This window comes from Orbicella franksi, chromosome 11 (genome assembly GCF_964199315.1).
Source record: "Orbicella franksi chromosome 11, jaOrbFran1.1, whole genome shotgun sequence".
NCBI lineage: Eukaryota > Metazoa > Cnidaria > Anthozoa > Scleractinia > Merulinidae > Orbicella > Orbicella franksi.
In genome coordinates, this window is record NC_138155.1 from 24,728,293 (window position 1) to 24,752,921 (window position 24,629).

The following is a 24,629-nucleotide window of genomic DNA, read 5'->3' on the forward strand; positions in this document are numbered from 1 at the left end:
CTTGGCCTACTTAACGACGAAAATAACAAGTTGAAAACTGCAAACTGGCCTTGATCATCAATAGGTACTCTCAATGAGCTAAGAAAACAAAATTGTAAGTCGCGTGTCTAAAGATTTACGAAGTATATGCTTGTTAACTTAAGCATGTCGAGCAAGCAAGTAAAATATGATTGGCATGCAAAGTACACAACAAATACAACGTTTGTTTTTTGTTTCTTTGAATAGCAAATCCAAGTTGGACCGGAAAATACGGGTTTTCGATTTTATTTATTTGAAATTGTTTTGCAACTAGCTAATTCTCAGCTCTGGGTAAGACAGATCATTAGACTTGTGCCGTGCCAAACTAAATTCAGGAATTTTAATTAAAAAGGTTTGACAAAAGCACGGCAGACGTATGGCGTCTGACACAAAGTTTTGAATTGCTAAGGTTCGGAAAACAATTTTAAGTTCGACTAGCTCTGCCGTGCTACACGACTCTGGCACGGAGCGAGCTTCTGCCGTGCCAAATTACATTAATATTTGACAGCTATTAATGGCAAATCAACTTTGACTTGTGGGCGTTTTAAGGGTGTTCTGGCATTCCTATTATCGCCATCTGTGCACAACACAACTTTTGGCCATGTCGGCGAAGAAAAAAGATTTTGAATTCAGCACTGTGTTGTCGTTTCACAACCTGCACTGGCCTGGCCTAGTGCTTTGATTACTGATCATGTTACTTATGCTAGGAAAACCGACTGTATGTTAGGGTTTGTACCACAAGAGGGAAAAATAAAGCCGGGGCTAAGGAACGCATCGTGACCTTTTGTGACTCACTAACGCAAAAGGTATATATATATCTTCGGTTATTTGAATATTTGTTCTCCGACTCTTTCACTTGTCCTGAACTGTCTCTCACCATCACCAAATAGTCTTCCTCCAACTTTTGAGATTCCCATCGCGCAGGAATCACTAGCAGCAAAAGTTTATTCAATATACTGTATGCCAAGCCTTCTTTTAAGCTTATGCTTGAGTAACAATAGTTTTAAACTCAGTCTGAAAACGCTCTTCTACATCTTTACGCACCGGTGTTTCAATCAGGAATAATACCAAGAAGAATGCAAAGAGGAAAACTCACCGTTATTCCAGTGATAAGCGCGAAATATACAAGAATTTTGCTCAGCATGGTGATTCCTTGACACTACGTGCCTACGAAGCTGTCGTGTGCATGAAACATGTGCACGCATATATTATGAAACGACTATAAAATGTTTAAGCAAGCAACCGGAACGATGATCCTGCTGGTATACGTTAGATCAATAGTGATCTAATCGGCTTTACATATAAAATGAAGAATACAAAAGCAAAAACCGACACAACGTAGAATGATTTTTTGAAGGTGTACTTAATATAGTACACCTTCAAAAAATCATTCTACGTTGTGTCGGTTTTTGCTTTGCATTCTTCATTATGAAACGGCCTTTGATACATTTGCGAAGCAAGCCAAAGAATTGTCACTCATAGGAACTACATCAACCAATAAAAACAGGGCCGAGGTTTGAACTTGATAAAATAATTAGGGAAAGTCCCTTTCCAAAATGTACTCGAGCTAGAGACTTGCAACCAGGGTGGAAAAATACCATGCAAGCGCCCTTCTTGCAACCATTGCATGACATTGTTGTCTGGTTATGGAAAGAGTGAGAAGGCTACTTAGTCTCTCTTTTCCTCGTTTGAAACTCACAATCATTGAGCATGATGCTCAAAGAATTTGATAGGGCTTTTTAAACTGATTATACAGCTCTTGATGTTTTTAATACAAGCGAGTGTACTTGTGGAAAGAACAGGAAAGAGAAAGCTAGAAAGTCATGTGGTGTGACATGTCTCCCAGTCCCTCCCAGACAGCCCACGGTCACGATTCTAAAGCACCAAAACACATTTGCTTTCGGATCGAAGTAAGCTGTTTCCAGTCGGGCTCTGCTGGTTCAAAGTTAGTCCCTTCGTCTTAGCAATTTTAAAGTCGGTCACCATACAGGGATAGCCGACCTTACGCAGACCGAACAGACTTTTTCAAGTTGCTAATGTAGTGATGGTGTAAAATCCCTCCTTTCTAGTATCCTGAAGATATAAAACTGAAACAATCCGATCTTCTTTCCTGTGTATGTGATCGTGTTTATGAAACTATTAGAATTGAACAGCATGTCAACACAGGTTTCAGGCGAAAATACAGCTAAAGGTTAAATATCTTGAATTTGCGAAAATTTTGACGGAGTAGAAACTTTCATTGTGCAACTGACAGACTCGAACATTTGTTTAGGCCGCTTCGCTAATACGGCGATTCGACGATTATTGTCATAATCAGTTTATTTTTGTATTTCCGTTGAAAGCGTCAAAACTATTGAAAAGCTTTTTAAAGAAAAGCAACTGTCTGTGTTTAGATATACAAAACGGATATTGGCTTCTAATAAAAGCCGCAAAACCCTGACCTCTACTGCTTTAAGCACGAACGCCAACAAACCCGTTCAATGACATGTACTCAATCACGTGATCGTCCAAAAGGCAATGTGTGAAATACGTCAATTATGCGTGTGAAGTTAGTTTCATAAGGACATAAAATGCGCTCTAAAAACTCTAAAACATGATATGGGAATTAAGTAACCGAGAAAACTTTGGAATGTAAGCCAACTGGAAAACGCCGAGGAATTGCGAATGAAATCTTCAACCCAGAACGGTCAGAAAGAAACAATTCAGCGTACGAGTGTACAACTATACCCTAAATGTATAGGACTGATACCAATACATGCCAATAGATGAAATATCAGGTTGTTGAATATACTCACTGACAATGCCATAAATACAACACCGAGCCATAAAAATAAACCCTTTCCGAGCATCTTTTCTCTCTATGACTGGCAATGAAACTGTTCAGGAGTATGTTCAAAACCCGCGCGCTGACGTGGTAAGGTTACTAAATTGTGCCGCCGACGGAAAAGGCTTGAATTTTCGAGGTCGTTGCTTTTTATATACTCGACTGGTATCGAATTGCATGATGGGATGCGGGACTGTCCCTGTGGCGAATTTATTCACCAGGAAGTTATCAGCCGGCAAACATATACCCTGGCACGAGTTTTTTCGGCGGCTTCTCCAGCAAATAGAAGTTTCCGTTTGTAACAAACTTTATCTTTTGTCAAGACATATCTAATGAAGTTGCGAAATTAACAAATACGGCACGAATCAAAACAATCGAACTGTGTTCACATCCAACTTGTACATTTACAATTTGAATGCTTCTCGGTCGAGTGATTTTATTGTTATAACTTTGTTTTCGGAACTGACAAAAGTAGATCATTTTCAGAACAGTTTAGTCTAAAACTAGATACCTCAGTTTCAGCATAAAAGTAATACCGTAGAATTCCGAACGTTACGGCCCCTGTTAGTTTCGGATTTAGCAGGCAAAAGGGGCCGCTACTGTCGAGTAGCCTTTACTTACGGGTAGCCGTAACTTTCGGGTGGTTAAAAAACGTTTGTACGGTAATTGCAGACCAATCGGGCGCGTAACACATTAAATTAAAAGTTCTAGTTCTGCTTATGCATGTTCCTAACTACCCACATGAACAGAGCAGACTGTATACGCCAAAAAGGCCTTAAACGTTGGTAATGTAGGCCGAAAGTATAATGGTCTTAATATATCGCAGTACAACTGATTACATTACAGTACATCATTTGACTCTGCTGCTAGACAAACACAGCTTGTAAACCATAGTTTCAAGAAAACTTCAGTTAAGTTCGAAATAAAATCACCAGCAACACTTTAAGTTGTTCGATCCTATAGTCAGGCTGTTCCATCCGCATTGCGCTTTAGATCAGAGAGTTTCTCTTTAAGTGACTTCTTCAAAGGGCCGCTACTTTCGGGTGGACTGTTACTTTCAGGGGGGGTTGGAGAAAAAACCAGATGGGTGGTAAATCCTGGGTAAATCAAATGTCATCAAACGCCTATCAGGTGGCCTTAAACCTCCTTGACGCACATCATCAAAGACAACTATGCTGTAGATAGCCTTTAAAGGCACACTCTTATATACCCGCGAGGTATGGCAAGTATTCGCTTTAAATAAAAATGTAATGTTGCATGTAGAAGGCAAAGCCTTAGCGTCACTTTTTTTGTAGACGTTCAAGGGAGGTCAAGGAACAATTATTGCACAAGACGTTTGTACAAGGATCAGTTCGTATTGTTCATGTTAATATTTCTCACTTACGAGATCAGGTTCCTATGACTCATATAAAATATTTAGTTATAAAGCAGGAAACGAAATGGCGCCAGAACATAAAGGTCAACGCAAAAGCACAAGCTGCAGAGTGGTGAGGATTTTTGTTGTTGTTTGCGGTGAAACAGTCATTGTTATTTTAAAAAAACAAACTCTTCTGAAACTTTTCACCTTAGGTAATACAGTAAAAACCAGCATGTGAGAACCTAGTGGTTTTAATACCCAAAAATATAAGAACGTGTTCAGCCAAACAAGATCAAGCAGTTTCTTAGATTTACTAATGTAGGTGGGGTACAGTCGAATTATGATAAACACTTTAACCTAGGAGTGTGACTTTGAGATTGCAAGTTTACATTAAAAGAAACCTAATTAAGAACCTAATTAGCCTAAATTGCCAATATTTACCCCAAAATACAAAAATTATTTTGCCAGACTTCAAAAAATGTAGGTTCTTACACGCGGGTTTAGTGTACTTTCAACTATTATCTGACAAGGCTCGCTTCGAAATCAGGGCACAAATTCGAGTTAGAAGATATCTACTTCAAAAACTTAAATCGACGAAAAGTAGAAAGAGCTGAGTACTATGTAGAGAAAAGAAAAACAGACAAATTTTATTAAAAATCCAAATTCTACTAACATATGGTATGGTAAAATCCTTTGTCCCTTAATCCAGGCACTAAGCGAAAGAAATGTATTAAAAGCAAGTGAATATTACATCACGTTTTGCAACCGATTTATAAATTGAGGTAATATTATTTCAAGTACAATTAGCAAGAATTTGCTGTGATCAACTTAGAACTGTTTACAAAACAATGGCTAAATGAATCAGACATTATTTAAATGCATTGATCTTAATGGCATTAATTGTATACTGTATTGATTGCGAAACACACCACTTAAACAAACGCCCTTCAATTTGCGCAAATTAACTGCACTCGGCTGGCGAATTTTGTTTAACACAACGCAGCGAAGAAAGACAATAAACAGGGTGGAAATCTTTAACTTACCACGAAACGAATCGCTGAAACACAGCACAGTCCAAGCAGTCAGAACATATTGGTCCAACCTTTCTCATCAAAATCTGCTCTTTCGAAAAAAGAGCTCCACATGCCGACATACAAAATAGATACCCCGGATTTCCGCTGCAATTAATCCGTTAGGTTGATATCATTTGAAACTTTTTACCAATTATCTCCTGCGTTTAGGCGATAATAGTGATAATTATCAATCACTTTTTAAATAGTGTTGTCTACCCCACACAGCGTCGTGTCCGAAGTCGCGACCTCGTGTTTTGCCGCAAGAGATTCATGGCGACATTTGCTTTTCATCAACACGCAACAACTATGTCCCAGAGTTTCTAAAATAAAATCTTCACTTCCTGAATTAATTGGGTGTTAAGTGGACGACAAGAGTTGAAGAATAATCATTCGGAAAGCTTTCTCACCTTTAAAACAATAATCGCCTTACATGTAAAGCGCGCAGTTTAAAACCTTTTAGAGTTACTGACACAACACAGGAAGTCTCTGAACCGAAACGTCATGCTTAATCCGAGAAGCTTTGAACTATAATCCTGGAATGTTGGATAAACTAACCAACAGTACACTTTCCACTGGTACTTAGATATTATGATCAACGGTGAACAACATGCAATATTTAATTTACGTTTCAAGCTGTCAAATCTTTGAGGAAGAAGCCGATGAAAGGTTCGTTCAAAAGAATGTTCGCAGAACCGACGTCTGAACATGCCGACATCATTTTAAACATTTTTCGCGTCAGAGGACACGTCAAAAAACTTGCTTACAAGAATAAAATGGAGGTTTATCTTCGAGGCCTTGAGGTCACTTTCTGCCAAACTGTAAAATGATATTCAGGAAAAAGGTCCTCCGATGAGTTCCATCAATTGAATCCCGAAGTTTTTAATAGTGCGCCCACTATCAGTGGCTCTGAGAAAACTCCTGTATTAAAAATATACAAAACCTTATAGGCTCTGGACTCTATACGTATTGTCAGCAACTTGTGCAAGTTAAACCAGTCTATTCGAGCATTTGATAGCCAGTAACTTGCACAATCATAACCTGTGAAGGTATAGCGCGAGGCAAGTTGGATAGCGTAAACTCGGCGACCCAATACGAGCAAAACCGGTTTTTCCGGTTGTATTAAATGAATTTGGCACACATGCATGCTAGCGCTATTGCTGTTGGAATCGAAATGGTGTCTATCAAACTATATCTGTTCTTTATATTTCCTGCTATGTCAGGGAACGTTCTGTTTTGGTCTTCAGTGTAATTAATCTTAAATATTTAATGGTAACAAGTCCCCCGTACTTGAGTTGTCTGATCAGAATTGTTAATGTTAGCCTTTTTAAATCCGTTGCTATTTTAAAACTTCGTCTAGTGCAAGCAAGCTTTATACATGTATGTGAACGAGTGAGAATTCAAAGCAAAAGTAGAAATCATATACCGATATTGCAGCCCCTACCAGCAAAATTAACAGACCTAAGGCAAACATGGCAAAGCTATATCTGGTCAACTTTCATGAGCTGCCTTGAAGTCAACCTGTTACATGGCTGATGTTTGTTCGTGTGCACGTTTCCCCGCATCTTAAAGTCCAGCTACGTGGCACACGCTGATTGAAACATCTCGCCATGAGTCAATCAAATGTAAGATGATGTCATCGATTGTAAGTGTAATAGGGGATGTTGGCTAGTTTCTATACTGAAACCCTAAGGATCCATGAGTCCACAACGTGCCTAAAATAGCTTTTTCAATAAATATCTATCTTAAGTCAACAATAGCTAGTAAGATTCTATAAACTGAATCAAGCATGGAAGAGGTATTGGTTCTCAAGATTCAAGGGATTCCTTAACTCTCAGCGAAAATGACATATACTAAACGCAGTGAATGTTTACATCGAAATAATGTTGTCGAACTTGGAACAAAATTCTTCCCAGATCTATTTTTGTAAAGGCCTGAACGGATAGAAAACAAAACTGAGGACAATATTTTGCTCGTTTTTAAAGTACTCGTATTACAGTGTTTAAAAATAAAATCGCAAAATTGGCGAGAGTATCGCATTTGTTATGTACTTTTACATGTCCAAGTAGCCTGATAGCCTGAATTGTCGGATGTCTTCCGCCCGCGCCCTAAACCCACGCACGGGACAATTCAGCTTTTAAAAGTAATGATAACAAATAGCAAAAACAGTCTGAGTTTATATATGCAGTTCGTATAGTTAAATGTTCTTCAACCGGCATGAGATCCATGTTGGACAATTATTCAGTTATCGTTTTTTTTTTGCAAGTTTATCTCCAGTAAGGAAATATAGAAAGGCCCTCTAGAAAAAAAAACTTTTCTCGAAACCTGCTAACCAGCCTTGGTGATAATTAAACTAAAAGCGCGCTTTTCTAATCACGTGTCTAACCGGATTTTTGAAGTACATGTCGTGGACCGTCTGGAGCAAACATAACAAACATGTCAGCTAAAAAAAATGATCGGCATGTAAAATACTCGACAAATGAAATGTATCTAGACCTTTTTTTAAATAGGAAAATAATTCTCTCCTTCTTAACAGCCGTCACTCTGAAAAAAGGCACGTTTTGATCGAATCAGTGAGAAATTACTTTGAAACTTTGGCTAATTCTTTGATTTGAGTCGAACCAGGATCTTTGTATTACGTGGAGAAATGTTATCAGTTTGCATGCCAGGCGTTCGGTCCCTATTGTCAGAAGTGTATAATTTGTTGCGGAATTGTTTGCCGTTGTATTAAAATACTTAATTTTAAGCTTATAAGCTTTTCATTGATTGATTTTCATACTTACGAAAAGAACAAAAATCCACACGGGTTTTCGTTTCAATTTGTGGTCCAGCGGCAGAGATCGATTTTTTGTTAAAGAATTGTCTCTTAACATGCAGGTCTGTTTTCAGGAGTGATTGCCATTTTGTAGTTCCCCGCGCCATCCAAAGGTCAAACTTACCCAGCTAGTAAAAGCACGAAATTATGAAATAGTTGCGATCACGCCATCTTAATATAGTAGTTTATTTACAAAGCGGCATAAACAAGCGGAAAAAAAAATTCCCAGTTAATTTCTCAAGCTTCCTGTGAGCTATCTAACAGAGATAAACAAGTTTCAAGGCATTCCCCTATAGAGAGATTTGACCCCCAAAATGACATGATGAAGTGACGAATCAAAACACGCTGGCGCCGAAGTCATCGGCTTTCAACTGATCAGGCCGGTTAAATTTTCTTTCCACATATACATATAGGCTATATAGATATAATGACAAATGTGGGCCTGCAGTTTCGGCTTTGGTCTCAGAAACAAATTTGAAAGCTTGCATCCGTGGCGACACTTCGCTTTGATCAATCAGTCGTGCAAAATTTTGCGCTTGAAAGCAATTTCGCCGCTTCACGTATCTGCGCTGCACTGAAAACTTCTAAGCCTCACACGGAGTCATCGATGTAACCGGTAAATGTGAGAAAAATTGAAAGTATTTTTTCAATTTCCATTTTCTTAAGGTAGCTGAGAAAGGAAGCTGGCTCCACCAAAATGCTAGACCGTCGAACTTGGAGTGTTAAAAAACCGCACCCTCATCTAGTTTCGATGTATTCCACGTGCGTTTTGAGCTGAAATGCGCTCTCTTGCTACGAATCTAACTGACTGAGCTTGGACTAAAACACAGTACAAGTAGCATTTAGGATTAGAATTATTTCAAATATCACTATTTCCTTTTTTGGGGAGGGGAAGGCGGGGGTGGGGGAGGTTATTCCGTCCGTGGACCGCCGTCTAGAGTAGCAAAAGGGAAACATAAAATTACTCGGGTTTCTTACTGCTCGCCGAAATTTGAAATGTCAGCAAAATGTTGAGTTGTTAACTTACCGTTATTCTTATTATTACGATCAGACCTAGGAAACACGCCAACGCCATCATCTGGAAATCTCGCAGATTTTGAGCTTGTTCCACTTTCGATATCTTACAAAATAATCAACGGATGTACAGAGTCGCTCTCGCTAACTAAAGCTCCGTCAGACCTGCACAGCTTAGCATTCTAGAACAGTCTAGAAGATTCTTTTCAAAATACAATCACAAAATTGATTGACGTTTTCAAGAGGTTTTTATCATAAAAGCTTCTGATAGGTTGGTTCTTACACTGGGGCAAAGTTTAGTCGCCTTGAAACAAAAATCGGGCGTACAAAATTCTCGATTCTGTCTTTTCATTACCATTTCTCGATAAAAATTTGCATGGATATATTCTAGTCATTCTGACTTCGAAAGAATTAAAAACCAAGTATGTGGCACTATTGATTCAGCGGTTTAGTGGCATGTACGACCGCTATTAACAATTGACAATTAATATGCTGAGTAAGCACTTTTGGAGTCAACACCGTGCTATTTACATTCTAAGGTTTCAAATTTCGCTTTTCAGGAAAGAAACACACAGTATCGACTGTATCAAATACTTTGAGAGGTAAAGGAGAAATACTGGTCGCCAATGAGCGTTTGATGGTAAAAAATTTGCGTAAAATTCAAAACGTACTGCATGCATTCATGCACCTTGATTCATGTCATTCAGCTTACGTGCAAATATTTACAGAAATATTTTGACCTGAGATCAAAGTTATTAAGTCTAACCCACACGAAACAAGTCAGCCGCATCAAGCTTTGCTTTGCAATGTTCTTAAATCAACTAAGCTCGCCTCTGAGGCATTCAACAATAATTTTAAATTATTTTTAGGTTTTGGCAGGACTGTACCGCGGAAAAATAGCGTGACCAGTCCTTTTGGAATCACGTGGCTAGTATTGACAGGCAAGCACGATCAGTTTACTGTGGCCTTTGTCCAGCTGTTGTTTTGCTACGTTTTCTGTGCTGGCAATGAATAAAGAAACACCTGAAGTAATATTTATCTTTTCATTCTCATACAAGTAATACGCAACAGACGAGCAATTTACAGTGAGGTCACAAGATGACTTTAATTACTGACATAAATTCTCCGCTACAAATCGAAAACAGTTAAAAGTTGTAATTTTAAACACGCAATTATGTGATGCCTATTAGTTGAACGTTGTCCCAGTTTTTGCCATGCCATTAACATGATACTTCTAATTACTCCTTGTGTTGTTTAGATTTCAACAAAAGCTGTGTAAGATATTTCAAAACTTTTACCTAAGGATACGCACGAGTATTATACACGAGATTATGCTATCGGAAAGTCGCGGATCACCGCGTGTGATAATGACTTGACACATTAGTTAGACAGTGTTTATTGACAGGAATCATTCGAGAGACGATATATATGTTAATATCGGCTTACATTTCAAATGTAATCTTATAGCGTCGAAAGACATGCGTGGCCAAAGAACCAAGTGTTGAAAATAAGTCGATTTGAAACCTTTTGTCGGTGAGTAAATCGACCAACATGTTCCGGTTTTATTTGCGCTTAGAATCTTGTTTCACACCTATTAAACGGTAATTATGTGAAAATGCCTATGTAAAAATAAATTAATCTATTTATGTTTGATAACAAATCGGCTTAGGCAACAGCTCATGCCATGCATCACTAATCTTCCTGCAACACAACCTTTCGCGACCACTGAGCATATTTTCAATTCAGCATTGTTTTGTTGTGTCATCAATCAAAATCTTACTGACTGGCCTGGTCAAGTGTTTGAGCCCAACATTTTATAATGTTATGTTTGCAAATGAAAGTATATATGCACTGTGGGATATGATTTGTCTAAGGACTCCTTAGAGGAATGCGGCGCATCGTGACCTTATGAATTTTTTACTGTCTAAAAAAGTTGCGTCTTTTAACGGCGTTTAACTTATACCACAAAAACCCTAATCCTAACCCAAAGCTCTTTCGGTATCGGAATAAGCTAGAGACTGCGAGCAAGCCCAAACTTGCAACCATTGCATCACTTACCTTTCTTCCTTTTCCGCTAAAAACTGTTGCAGACCTTAAGGCCGGATACTGACTAAGCTATGACTAACAAACTGAACGTTTTTTGAAACTTTCGTCGTAGAATACAGACTTGCACATTAAATATTGACTCTCCGTCGACTTCGATGATTGCGATGGATACTTTTGATAGTTCATTTTATTTTTGTTTTTCTGTTAAGTGTCTGTTAAAAGCTAAAGGAAACAACCGTTTGCGTAAGAGTGTCTATCTGCTTCCTGATGTCAACCGAAAAGCCAAAAAGGTGCCAATTGTTTTAATCAAGGCAAGAAATGGAGGCGGAGCAAGAAGACAATATACGCAGTCCGGTCAATCACGTGATCGTCCAAGTGGCAAGCAGTTTTCCTTGTGACAAGTTATGTAGTCTCACGTTTTATCTGCGTTTGAATTAATTTTCAGTATAAGGACATAAAATGTACTCTAAAAACCTCTAAAACATGATATGGCAATTAAGAAACCTAGAGATCGTTGGATGAAGTCGACTGAAAATCAAGGACTGAAATATTCCGCCCAGAACAAAACAATTTAATTTATAAATGTATAAGTAGGCTTTCAAACTGTCCCTTATACTTGTGGATTGTTTTCCCTTTGTTAAGCAGAAGCTCCCGTTTGTAACTAGACTTTGTTATCTATTGTGTAAAGTAGTCGCGTTATAACGAAGCCGATAAACAGGAGACCAAAAGAACTGATCCTTTAATTTCCAATTGACCAACGTAACGCGTAAAACTATGATTATGTCTATCGATTTAACATCGGCTAAAGTCAGGAAATTATGGAATAATTTACTTCATCATTTTTTAGGCATTTCCGGACAGTTGTGTGTCTTTTCAAAGCCTCTTGACGACTTCAAATCTGAACGCGTGAATTGATCAATACTCATAAACACTCCTGGAATAGTAAATTATGTTTAATACATGATTTTCTTACTTACAAGTTTCGGTGTAGTTTGTTTCTGTTTTTAACCTCTATGCTTTCGATGATGCTCATCAAAACAAACAGGAAATGATTCAGGAAATTTGTTTCTCGATGCATGAAAAAGAAAAACCAACCTGACATGCAAAACAGTCGTGCGTGGGCAGTTCAAGTATAATTATCCACATGGTTATTTCCGGAACTGACGTACTTTTGAACTCTTTTGCAAGATATTTACAAAACGTGTTTTCTTGTCACTGAGAACATGATGCCGTAGGGACTCAATTTACTGACGAAGCTCTCCTAAGTTAAAATGTGTCCTAAGCAGTGTTTACAATATGATTCTATATTCGAACGAGTACTTACGAGACATCTTAATCTAAACGGTCTTCTTTGCTCCTTTTTTAATTCTTATTTTATCAGCTCAGCGTCGAGTTAATGTCAATTAAAAATTAAGGGAAGGGAAGTATTATGTTATTGCAAATTCACAGTTTTGGCATCACTTGTAACAGCTAGAATTTTCTTTGTTCGTTTCCTTTTTTATAAACGGCTGCCGGGCTAAACTGATACTGACTAAGTCATGACTAACAAACTGAAGCAAGTTAAAACGTTTCTGAACTTTCGTCGGAGAATACAGAATTGGACATTAAATATTGACTCGAAGCTCCCGTTCGCAACTAGACTTTGTTATCCATTGTGTAAAGTAGTCGCGTTATAACGAAGCCGATAAACAGGAGACCAAAACAACTGACCCTTTAATTTCCAACTGACCAACGTAAACCGTAAAACTATGAATACATCTGTCGATTTAACATCGGCTAAAGTCAGGAAATTACGGAATAATTTACTTAATCACTTCCCAAGCATTTCCGGACAGTCGTGTGTCTTTTCAAAGCCTCTTGACGACTTCGTGAATTGATCAGTATACATAAAAAACTCCTGGAAAAGTAAATTATGTTTATTAGATGATTTTCTTACTTACAAGTTTCGGTGTAGTTTGTCTCTATTTTAACTTCTATGCTTTCGATGATGCTCATCAAAACAAACAGGAAATCATTCAGGAAATTTCTGAAATTGCTGAAGAAATCAAGACAGAATTTTCTTTCGCCAGCTTTTCGTTATTTTTGAGTAAAGCGTTGCGTGACAGTACAGACAGCCCTGTTGGTATCATCGCCCAAGACACGCAGCGGTTTTACTCAAAAAAAAAAAAAAAAAAAAAGAAAAGCTGGCGAAAGAAAACTCTGTCTTGATTTCTTCAGCAATTTATTTCACATAAACTATATTTTTATTTTTATTTTTTATTTTTCACTTTATTTTAATATATTTTTTAAGTTAACCTCGACCCTCGACATGTTACCCTCGACTCTCGACTCTCGACAATTAGATACACTCTTTAATTATCGATATGGTTATTTCCGGAATTGTCGTACCTTTTATCGTGTCTGGAGTCGGATTTGTTCATTGAACTCTTTTGCAAGATATGTTAAGTTTACAAAACGTGTTTTCTTGTCACTGAGAACGTGATGCCGTAGGGACTCAATTTACTGACGAAGCTCTCCTAAGTTAAAATGTGTCCTAAGCAGTGTTTTCAATATGATTTTATATTCGAACGAGTACTTACGAGACATCTTAACGAAAAGGCCTTCTTTGTTCCTTTTTTATTTTTATTTTATCAGCTTAGCGTCGAGTTAATGTCAATCAAAAATTAAGGGAAGGGAAGTATCAAGTCTATTGCTAGTTCACAGCTTTGGCATCACTTGTTGATGATGTTGTCCACCAAGGGTATTTCACACTCTTGACACTTACTCTTGATACTTGTCGTGAACTCGGAGGCTACTTCCCTTTGAAAATGAGCTAAAATGGCACAATACTCGTAGAAATATTCCAAAAATACGCCTAATGGTAGCACACAGGGTCGGTGTTACTGGCAAAGGAGACATCCAAACGTTAGTGCGGCACAACTCAACAGTTGCCATCATTTGCTCCCTCCAAACACCCCCATCTTTTTAATAACGGAATATCCCATTGTTGTTACATTGAACTAACCCAATGTTCTGCGTACCTCTCGTCTATACCAATGACCGCTTTCCTCTCACCAGCGCTCACTGTCATATCGAAATTTCTAGTGTTATTTTTATTTTCCTGGCTCAACGTGGAGATATAGTGTCAATTAAAAATTAATGGCGACAAGTATCAAGTCATCCATAGCTAGTTCAGTTTTGGCATCACTTGTGGCAGCTGGAATTTTCTTTGTTCCGTTCTTTTCTTATAAACGGCTGCCGGGCTAAACTGATACAAACTAAGTTATGACTAACAAACTGAAACGAGTTAAAACGTTTTTTGAAACTTTCGTCGGAGAATACAGACTTGGACATTAAATATTGACTCTCCGCCGAATTAGATGATTCCGATGAATAGTTTTGATAGTTCGGTTTATTTTTGTTTTTCCGGTAAGTGTCTATTAAATGCTATATAAAGGAAACAACCATTCGCCTAAATGTCTATCTGCTTCCGGCCTTTTTCCTTCTGATGTCAACCGAAAAGTCGCAAACGTGCCAACTGTCTTAATCGAGGCAAGAAATACAATAACCAATTGTTTTATAGGTGTAGCACTGAAGGCAAACACGCAATCCAGTCAATCGGGTGATCGTCCAAGTGGCAATTAGTTTTCCAAGTGTCAAGTAGTTTTCCAAGTGTCAAGTAGTTTTCCAAGTGACAAGTAGTTTTCCAAGTGACAAGTTATGTATGTAACGTGTAACGTGCGTGTGAATTAATTTTCAGTATAAGAACATAAAATGTCCTTTAAAAACCTCTAAAACATGATATGGGAATTAAGTAACCTATGGCGCGATACATTCAAACCAAAATTTGCGGGATGAGGTTCGAAAATTTCTTGGTGTCGAATGGATCGCGACGGGTCTGAACCGGCGGTGTCGTACAACAAGGTACATGTACACAAACTGACGGAAATATAATTGTAATTTTTATTTGTATATCTTTCTAAACTAAAAATATTCTGCTTCTCTAAAATATACATTGTAAAACGGGTGAAGGCTAAAACACTATGTAACTGAACTTCACAAACTTTACAATTTATCCTGATATAAAAACTGTCTTCAGATTAAAAAATATATTATCAAACTGACAAGCTATGGATGACTCATTTTATTTTTAATATTTTCTGACTAAAGTTTTACGAACCATATCCAACTTACAAGCTATGGATGACTCATTTCATTCACAATATTTTCTTAGGTTTTCGAACCTTATTAGCTTACAAACCTTACTAAACTCTTCACATCTTTTAAATTAACCACGTACATATATCAATTTAGTGTTAATGGCATAAATGCTCTTCCCAGTATATACACATCCTATCCGGGCTACATAAGTTACGAATTAGATCCTTTTCTAATCAAAATATTCAATATTTTCATTTTAATTTCAGTGGCATAGCCACGTACAAAATGAAATAATACTTTATAAGTTTTAACGTCACTGTTCTTAGACGGAAAAATAGTTCTTCAATCCAACGTATGGAGCTTTTTGAATAAGTAACATGCAAAATCCTTTAAATAATCAGAATATTAAGAAATGAATTTTTAAGTCTCAGATTTTGAATGCAGGCGGTTTATTAAAATGTTTCTGAAACAAAGCTTCCATTCGTTACGTTTACTTATACCTTTGTTGTTATAATTTTGCGGTAAATTATAATCTCTTTTTTTCCGTTTTCACAATTTGTCAAATCTCCGGGGAGGATTGAGTCCATCTCACAACTTATCTGGAGTTCCTTCCACCAATACTGTTCAAAGGTAATAAGATCACAGTGAATGACAGCTTTAATTTAGCAAAAGGAAAAAATGTAGGCGTTAACTGAACATTAGAACTAGACCTCTATGACTTCCTCCGATTTAAATCAATCAATCAATCAATCAATCAGTCAATCAATCAATCAATCAATCAATCAATCAATCAATCAATCAATTAATCAATCCGTTTTTCTATTGTTTCTGCTGTCGAGGAACTATCGCCTGATAGTTGGTCCCCCGGAAATGTAATCGACGTCTCGAGGGCAAATACGCTAGCTTTAAGTCCTGTCCGAACGGGAAATGTTTGGAAACCAAACGCGATCAAACATTGTTTTGTGACCAAACAGATGTTGAAGTTATACTGAATGGCCAAACGATATCAAATATGTTTGATCACCGTCCAAAGGAACAAAATGTTTTACAATGTTTGACCAAATGTTTGTCGTCCCTCAAATGTTATCAAACACGATCAAACACGACCAAACAAGGAACACCGCGTTAAAACGAAACTCGTAGAATTTTCATCAAGTAACAGAAACGTAATATAGAAAACTTTGATTCAAATTAACGTCATTTTCCACAGTAGTGTATTAAGATAAAAGGGACGTTTCTTCAAATTTAAATTGAAAAAACTTGACCAACGCACTGAGATATTGATACAGCAAACTGACGTAGCATTGCGTCATGAAGTAGAAACAGTTTATGGTGTCTCTGGTATCTAACTAGCGTTCCGCCAAACACTGACAACACGGTCTAGACATGGAGAACTCACCCATGTGACAGACATATAGATTTAAACTAGAAGAAGAGCCCAGTCGTACCAACTTTATATGACGTTTCTTGCTTCCTGAAGGTAACGACCCCTGGAAAGTAACAACGCCCCAAAAGTAACAAGCCCCAAAGGCTGCTACTCCGAAAGTAACGAGGGTCGTTACTGTCGGGAGTTTACGGTGGTCGCTTACATGATAACAGACAACACGGTCAATAAAAAATAATCGCCTTTCTTGACTTGAAATTAATACTTACAGAGTATTTCTTCGTCTGCGTCGTCATCATCATCATCGTCGTCATCATCATCATCGTCGTCGTCATCATCATCATCATTATCGTCGTCGTCGTCGTCGTCGTGGTCTTGGTCGTTGTCGTCGTGGTCTTGGTCGTCATCGGCATTATCGTAATCCTCATGCGGATGAATATCCATTCCTGTTATAATTACCATAATTATAATTTCCATGACACCACGGTCCAGCATGGATGTTCTAATCAAAATAATTATCATGGCCTCTCGTATCCAGTCAGCAGCAAGTACTTTTCAACAGTGCATGTGCTGAAAGGAAAATAAAACTAAAATGAACTTTGTTGAACTCTGCCAGGAGTCTAACTCTCTTTTCATTGCGTTTACAGTCTGCTAAGAGAAAGAGGTTCCGGTTTGCCATAAATATAATTCGCTGCAGTAATGCACGGCGTACCATTTTATACTAATCCAATGCTTACAAAGTTTGTGGTTAAATTTAGAGCCGAGTGCCCGTCGGAGAGTTGAAATGTTAGCTGAACCAATTGACACGGCAGCATTGCCCGACAGGAAATCGAAGCAAAGAATCACAGAATATTCAACTGGTCCCAGGAGGGAGGGCCTGACTGGTCCATTGTTTTCTCTTGTAACCAGAGAAACACCTCAGTGAGTTTATGACTTTCCAGTCGTAACAACGGTTAATTCTATCCTTTTTGGGATCGGTTTACGGATGTAACAGTTCCTAGCTTTTTTCCTGTGCTTTTTATACTCTCATCTTGGCTTAAAAGCCATTACTGAAATAAGTTAACACTCCTTTGATTCATAACATAAACTTTTCCGGGCTGAAACTGATCCTGTATTCCAAGGACAACCTTCTTTTCCATCAGTGATTCCGTTCATTGAAAAGGATACACGTTTTGTCTGTCACTTAAGATTTGTTAATCGGAGATTATCTCACTCAAAGTACACAAAAACTGTGCGATCTCACCGAGACGTGTCTTTAAAATTACTATCTAAACAAAGGAAACAAATCACTCCCGGATCTCTTAAAATGCAATTTCTTGAATGGTTTTCATGAGGTGAGATAATCTCCTGGCGTGGCGCGAGTTGTATGTTGTTGTCTGTCCGAGGTGTATTCGATTTCTAAGCTAACTGCGACGATGCAATTCCTAGCAATATGATTAGGGTTACTATAGGTATCCTTATTTTAGATAAACCGGTCGAAATGGTTACCGTGTTTCTAAGGATTTGTTGACATTTGCAATGAGCTATTTCTCTTTTTTTCAATCAAAAATTAGCCGGCGAGCTCAAAGTCTCGATCGATTGAAACCGAAAGCAAGCTGTCATCGAATGGTTTTAGCACGATAAGCCCTGACCCACCTATGAAAGAAAAATATTCACGTTTTTAAAGATCGATCACTTTCTATCACGTCTACCGATCGTCAGACGGCCACTCTACCTTACTGTAATATAATGTCCTCTCGGCTTTCATGACTCGTTCGGCTTAGCGCGTCAGCTTTGAAATGTTATGATAATTTATGTTAAAGCTGAGAAACAAAAAACCACTAAAATGCCACTGCTCTGCCTCAGTAGTCGAGCCAAAAATTAAAACTAAACTATTTGTATTTTCTCAACAGTGCTAATCAATTGACTTAAAGATCCTCTAGATTCATTAAAGAATTAACCGGCTGTGCTAGTTATAAAGATTTGGAAGTAATAATAACTTGACTTTTGATTCTTAGATTTTTGTAATTCTTTTTAGGTAGGCGTCCTCCATTAGACGGGTTTATCCCTCGGCTAAAGCAACTGACATGCCACTGAATTAAGTTATTATTATCATTATTTTCACCTAAACGGATAACAGCACTCAGAAGGACTTCACAAAAAGTCTGACAAGCTTAGCTCGGTGTCCGATCGAAGAATAACAGTCGTATTCAGCGTTGATAACCAACCAATCCCCAGCCGTTCAACATGTATTTCGACTACAAGCCAATTGTGAGCTAATAATTGCCAAAGACATAAAATGTACCATGGTTAGACTGCAAAAGAGTCGTTTTCGGACGTTTTCGGAAGGCGCAAAGCACCCTAAGCGCGATCCTCGCGTGTGAAGCGCGCGAACCTCACACGTGTGTCTCTCACCATTCTCCCTCGCCGTTTTTACACTCGCTCCAGACCTTTCGTTCGAATATTGATCGTCGCTCGCGTTCGCAAAAAATACAACTGTTTTGCAGTCTATACCATGGGCTACTGAATTTATACTCTAAAGACATCTAAAACATGATACGGAACCTAAATAACCGAGAAAACATTTGTATGTAAGCCAACATGATTATAATAAGGAGCTTACGCAAACCACGACGGCGACGGCAACGAGAACGTCACCAAACCGTAAAAGGTTTAATGAGCAAAGTAATAGCTGTGCACGTGCGTTATAAATCTTTGTACATTTCATTGTCTTCCTCTGCAAAACAAGAACGTGAAATGCGGACCAAGTTCTGCGTTGTCTGAGGAACGCGAACGACGGCGGCTAATTTTTCGTATTTCCATTTGGTATTGAACGCTGTCATTGCATATTTAACCTGAGCACGTTTTTAGAGCCATTGGCTCCCTAATATTCAGCCCAGAACGAAATACAGTTGAACCCTGCAATTTCGAACTCTTCGGGGAAACCAAAAATAGTTTGAAATAGCGGAAGTTCGACATAGCCAAAGGGAAAATGCAAGGGATATTAAATGGTTTTGAGTTCGAAATAGCGGGGACTTCGAAATAATCGAGTTCGAATTAGCGGGACCCAACTGTAACTTCAAGCGTACACTGAAGTACAATAGATAGCCTATCAATGTGACCTGACTCACCTACGATGCGATAAATGTAATGAGATGCAATGAAACCTACAAAGATTTTCCGAAAATCGTACTGAGAGTCCTTCACAGTTCAGACTGTATCGTCTGTATTGTGAACACGGTGTCTTTACCGATCTCGCTCCCGACAAAAAAGATCTGACGTGTGTTCTTAAGCCCCTTATCTTATTAAATTACATGTCCATGCTCAGTCCAGCATTGGCATTTTAAATTGGCGTTGGAAATTGCTTATTTTCTTGCAGGCCATCCCCTTTTTTTCGTTTATTGTCGAATGCATTTTCTGATTTTGGGTCGGTCGGTCGGAAAAGGAAAAAAAAAAAACTGAATAAAACTGGAAAAGGAGTCTGGAGTTAGGAGCCCCGGTACCTCAGCATAATATCCGTGGAGCCTGGAAACAACAAGGTGTGGTTACAAAGTCAACATCGCGGCAATGGAGGAAGGAAAAAGTCGACGTCGTTGTTAAAATCAAACCAGAACAGGGAAAAACTAAAAATCTGTAAGGCAAAAAATTGCTTATGTTTCAGATTAAAGTGACAATTGTTTGAAATAATGTGTCATTGCCTTCATCGCCTTCTGCGTATCTTTTTTTTTTTTTTGAAAACGCGAAAATCTGGGTCGGTCGGACGACGCTAAACAGAGAAAAAAAGGGGATGGCCTCAGCGCTCTTTGTGATCCTTCAGGACTTGAAAAAATTGTTGCGCAAGTTGAACTGTATTTGCAACGGGCAGTAATTTTTGCCATCATGAATAAAAAGTACACGATTTCCGTCACTGCTTTACGCTACTCTGTTGTCAGTGGTTTCTTTTCTTTTCTTCTTTTTTCTTTCATAAATATATGCAGTTATTACGCGAGCTTCTGTTGAGGCTTTGCGACCAGCGGTTTCGCTGTTTCAGAACAGTCGGACTATTATCTTCATGTTAGGTGTTGATAATTGCTCTGTTGAATTTTATGTGTCACTGTACTAAAATTTATTTCTTGACACCCTATGTTAATAGATTTGTCATCCGCGTATTTATTACTGTTTTTGAAACAGAACATTGTTAGATGCTTTTTAAAGCATCTAAAAGTCAGAGAAGCCACAATAGAAGATCACGCCTGTACTGGATAATTCTGTGCTAAATTGACTTTCGGTATGACTAAAATTTATTTCTTGACCCCCTATGTTAATAGATTTGTCATCAGCGTATTTATTACTGTTTTTGAAACAGAACATTGTTAGATGTTTTTTAAAGCATCTAAAAGTCAGAGAAGCCACAATAAAAGATCACGCCTGTACTGGATAATTCTGTGCTAAATTGACTTTTCGGCATGACTTTCGGTATGAAAGAACGCTGGCTAAATTTGAGGGTATACCGTAAACTTTCGAAAGTAACGAACCCCCAAAATTAACGTCAAAAAATTATGGCCGCAGACAAATCCCGAAAGTAGCGATCCCCTGAAAGAAGCGAACCCAACCCTAACCCCCCCGGAAAATAGTGAGACCAAGGTTCAAGAGGATATTCATTTTTCCATTCAACAGTCAGGTGAAAGTTATGTACGGTAACTTGATTTAAAGCACTCTACAACAAGGGAAGATATCCGGTTTATGCCACGAAGCGTTGTGAAATGTTAATTCGTATTTTATCAGTTAATGTTGCATAGTAACAGGAACGTACCATAGGGAACTTTGATTCAAATTAATATCATTTTCAACAGGAGGGTATTAAAAGGAAGGGACTGAGATATTGTTTCCGCAAACTGACATAGCAGTGCGCCATGAAGGACAAACAGTTAACCCCTTCTGACTTGCTTTCCTGCCAATGACTGACAACACGGTCTAGACATTAAGAGCCCACCCATGTGGCAGTATCATAGATTCAATTGAACGATGAATCGTATCTCATGTTTTAAGAATTGTTTTTACGAATTTCGTAAAAAGAGCTCCAGTTGTATCAATTTTATAGAACGTTTATTGCTCCCCGAAAGTAACGACCCCTCGGAAATAACGAGCCCCCTGAAGGCTGCTAATTCCGGAAGTTTACGGTATATCTGTTCTGAAAACATCATTAATTTACTTGCAGAGTAAAATTGTCGAAACAGCACCTATTTTGAATTACGATGTAGGAGAATATTGATTTAGTTAGCGGTGGGGCCAGTTTGTGCTCCTGACCGCGCAGTGCAATGAAGCACTTTTCCTTTACTAGTACTGGGCGACAATCAAAGGCTGATTTTAGTATGCAACTTATTTCAAGTTTTACGAGAAAAGTAAAACAACTCAAATTCCTTTCGTCGTTCCTTCCATTGAATTTCTCAATTTTGCTTTAGTTATTTTTCAAACAAGACGTCAATTACTTTTTATTAGTCTTGGAAAACTTACCTCAAGTACTAGTTTTCCGCAGAACAAGCCCAGGTGGTAAAGAGCGACAATGGTTTTAGAGTGCATTCTTGTCCGGCTCGCCTCAAAGTGACAAAAAGTTTATGTTACTTTGAAGTTATTTTCCGATGATAACGAGATGCACTGATAGCCAATCTGTCATATCGGGTTATATCTATTTCGGGATATCAAGCCGATTATTTACGTCAATGTGCAGTAATAACATTATCGTTCCAACAACACTCAGAGGAGTCTTTCTACAAAGCATCGGTCGGCTTATTTGTCCACGCTTAACCTTTGTCCAATGTTTCGGCCGCAATAGTCCCGCGGTGTTGAGTCGTCATTCACAAAAGTTTCTGACAGTTTCAAGGTAACATATCCTAATTGCCGCTTTGTTTTGTCTTTTTTTTGATAACATCCTGGGAAGTTGGAGTTTATACCTTCTTAAGCGGCTCAACTTTTAGTGGTACTTTAAGTTGTAAATGCGCGATATCCTGTTGACACCTCCTTGAATACTTCGAGGTGGCGTATCAAAAGGCCGAAGTTGTAATGCGTAATTAACGTTGTCGTATTTTGATCATGACCAGTCATATCCGGCTGTAGGCGAGTCAGAAATAGTATAAAGCTTGATGTGACGAACAATGATATGTACTCAGACAGAAGAGCACAGTGACTGAAGGGATTGAAGTACAGAGAATAAGCTTGTTTCAACAAAGTGGTTTCAAAACGTTATTGATCTAGTTTAATGTAGAGATAATGACGTTCAATCACATAGCATTTATTCTTAATCATCCAGTGACAATATTTTTGTTGGTCCAGGTGACCTTTGTGTTTATTGCCGGCTCTTTAACAACCTGGACTTGTCGGTCTTTCAAAAGTGTTTTGGAACTCCCATTCAAATTTTCGCTCCACAGTCGAACCCAGCCTTACGGTCACCTCGTTATTACAACCACTTTTTTGTGTCCCGGCGAAATGACCAAACATTTTCTCATAAGAAAACCCTGTTAATGCGGTCACTCCGTTAATACGGCCAAAGGCAACATTCTGGAATCCCAACCTGTATAATCCTTTATAATTATATACCCCGTTTCACGTTACGGCCACTCTAACCAGTTATCATGTATGTTCATCTTTCCATTGTTAATATTGTATGTAGTGATTGAAGTTTCGATTTTTAAAAATTATATCTGCATTCGGAATGCTTATTAAAGAACAGTTATTTAGAATTGCAATTGTAATATATCTGTTAGCTTCTGCTGTAAATATGTTACTTAATTTGGACCAGTCATGAAATTTGACCCTACCCCGTTAATACCGCCAAATATTGGCACGGTTGGTGACCAACGGGGTTCCACTTTACTTATAAGACACATCAAAAGTCTGCGAGCTTTGGTTTCTCAGGAAGTCAGAAAATGATTTAAATTGGCGGAAAAGTTATCCAAATGTTGACAGAATACGCCCAAGAATTATAAGCATAACGACGAATTTTGTCTCAATTGAAAGCTGATTTGCGGCTTAACCTGGATGCAAAAATGCGTTAGGTCTGGCAATGACCCTGAGATGAAGAAACACAGTCGTCAAATCAAAACTTCCACCAGCGAAATAAAAAAAAGTGTTGGTATTCAAAATTCCGGTTCCTCCTTTTCGGCCGAGGGTAAATGTGCTTAGCGTCAAAAGACACGACGAGCGTGCATAGAGCTTTTACATGACATTCAAGTCTTCTCCCGAGTCAACAAGATACCAAGAATATAACTAAATGGCACTGAAATAAAATTTAAAAAAAAAAGGAAAAAAAACTTCAGTTCGGTCGATATTAGCCTGTGATGTTTTCCCCTCGAACCTCCTATCGCGGTATATTGATGAATGAACCCATATCTCATGCAATGATTAAAATTACACAAGCTAATGGGCTAATGTTCTGCAAGCAGGCAAACAGAAACTTAATGCCCTCTCGGCTAGGCTGTAACACGTTCGTACGTTATTATTTTACGGTCTTTTATAAAACCAGGCAACTGCTTCCATTCATAAACAGAAAATTATCGCAGTCGCCGGTGATCTTTTGAGGCAATGTGCCTGACAAGCCATGACCGTAAAGGCCCCTGTATGGATGCACTTCATGTCTTTATAAGGAACGATTAAGAAATGGTTACATCGATGTTCTTTTGCTCCTACACGCGCCCAACTTTTACGCTTCCACACCTACCCAGGCTAAAACATCGTACGTTGGCATAAACACATGAGTAATCCAGTTGTGTGACTCGAATGACGAAAACAAACATTTCCATTACTGACTTCTCGCGTTGTACGCTCTCAGATTTGAAACAGGTATTCAGTTAAGAAGCCAATAATTGATAAAGGTCTCAAAGAAAATTTTGCTCTTCTCCAGCCTAACTGACTCCCCATGCCCGCTAATCATCTATAAGTGCTGTTTCGAAATAGCTTCTATGCACAAAGAAGACTGTCTGAATTACTCGTAGCGTTAGTCATTGATT

At 38.3% G+C, this 24,629-nt stretch overlaps 1 protein-coding gene and 1 long non-coding RNA gene across 8 annotated transcripts in view; one reads left to right on the forward strand and one right to left on the reverse strand.

Annotated features, from left to right (window-relative positions):
* Positions 1 to 24,629, forward strand: part of LOC145460454 (uncharacterized) — a 172,353-nt gene that overhangs the window by 21,350 nt on the left and 126,374 nt on the right. The window lies entirely within an intron of this gene.
* LOC145460439 (uncharacterized) overlaps positions 1 to 24,629 on the reverse strand; it is a 335,154-nt gene that overhangs the window by 13,129 nt on the left and 297,396 nt on the right. The window contains exon 2 of one of the 5 annotated variants that reach the window (XM_081445265.1): positions 2,814 to 5,555. In XM_081445265.1, coding sequence (XP_081301391.1) covers positions 2,814 to 2,867 — 54 coding nt within the window. In that variant the 5' untranslated portion in view covers positions 2,868 to 5,555. Of the gene's footprint in view, positions 1 to 1,114; positions 12,311 to 24,629 lie in introns of those variants that run through there. The other 4 variants (XM_081445266.1, XM_081445268.1, XM_081445267.1 and 1 more) reach the window with 4 other exon arrangements.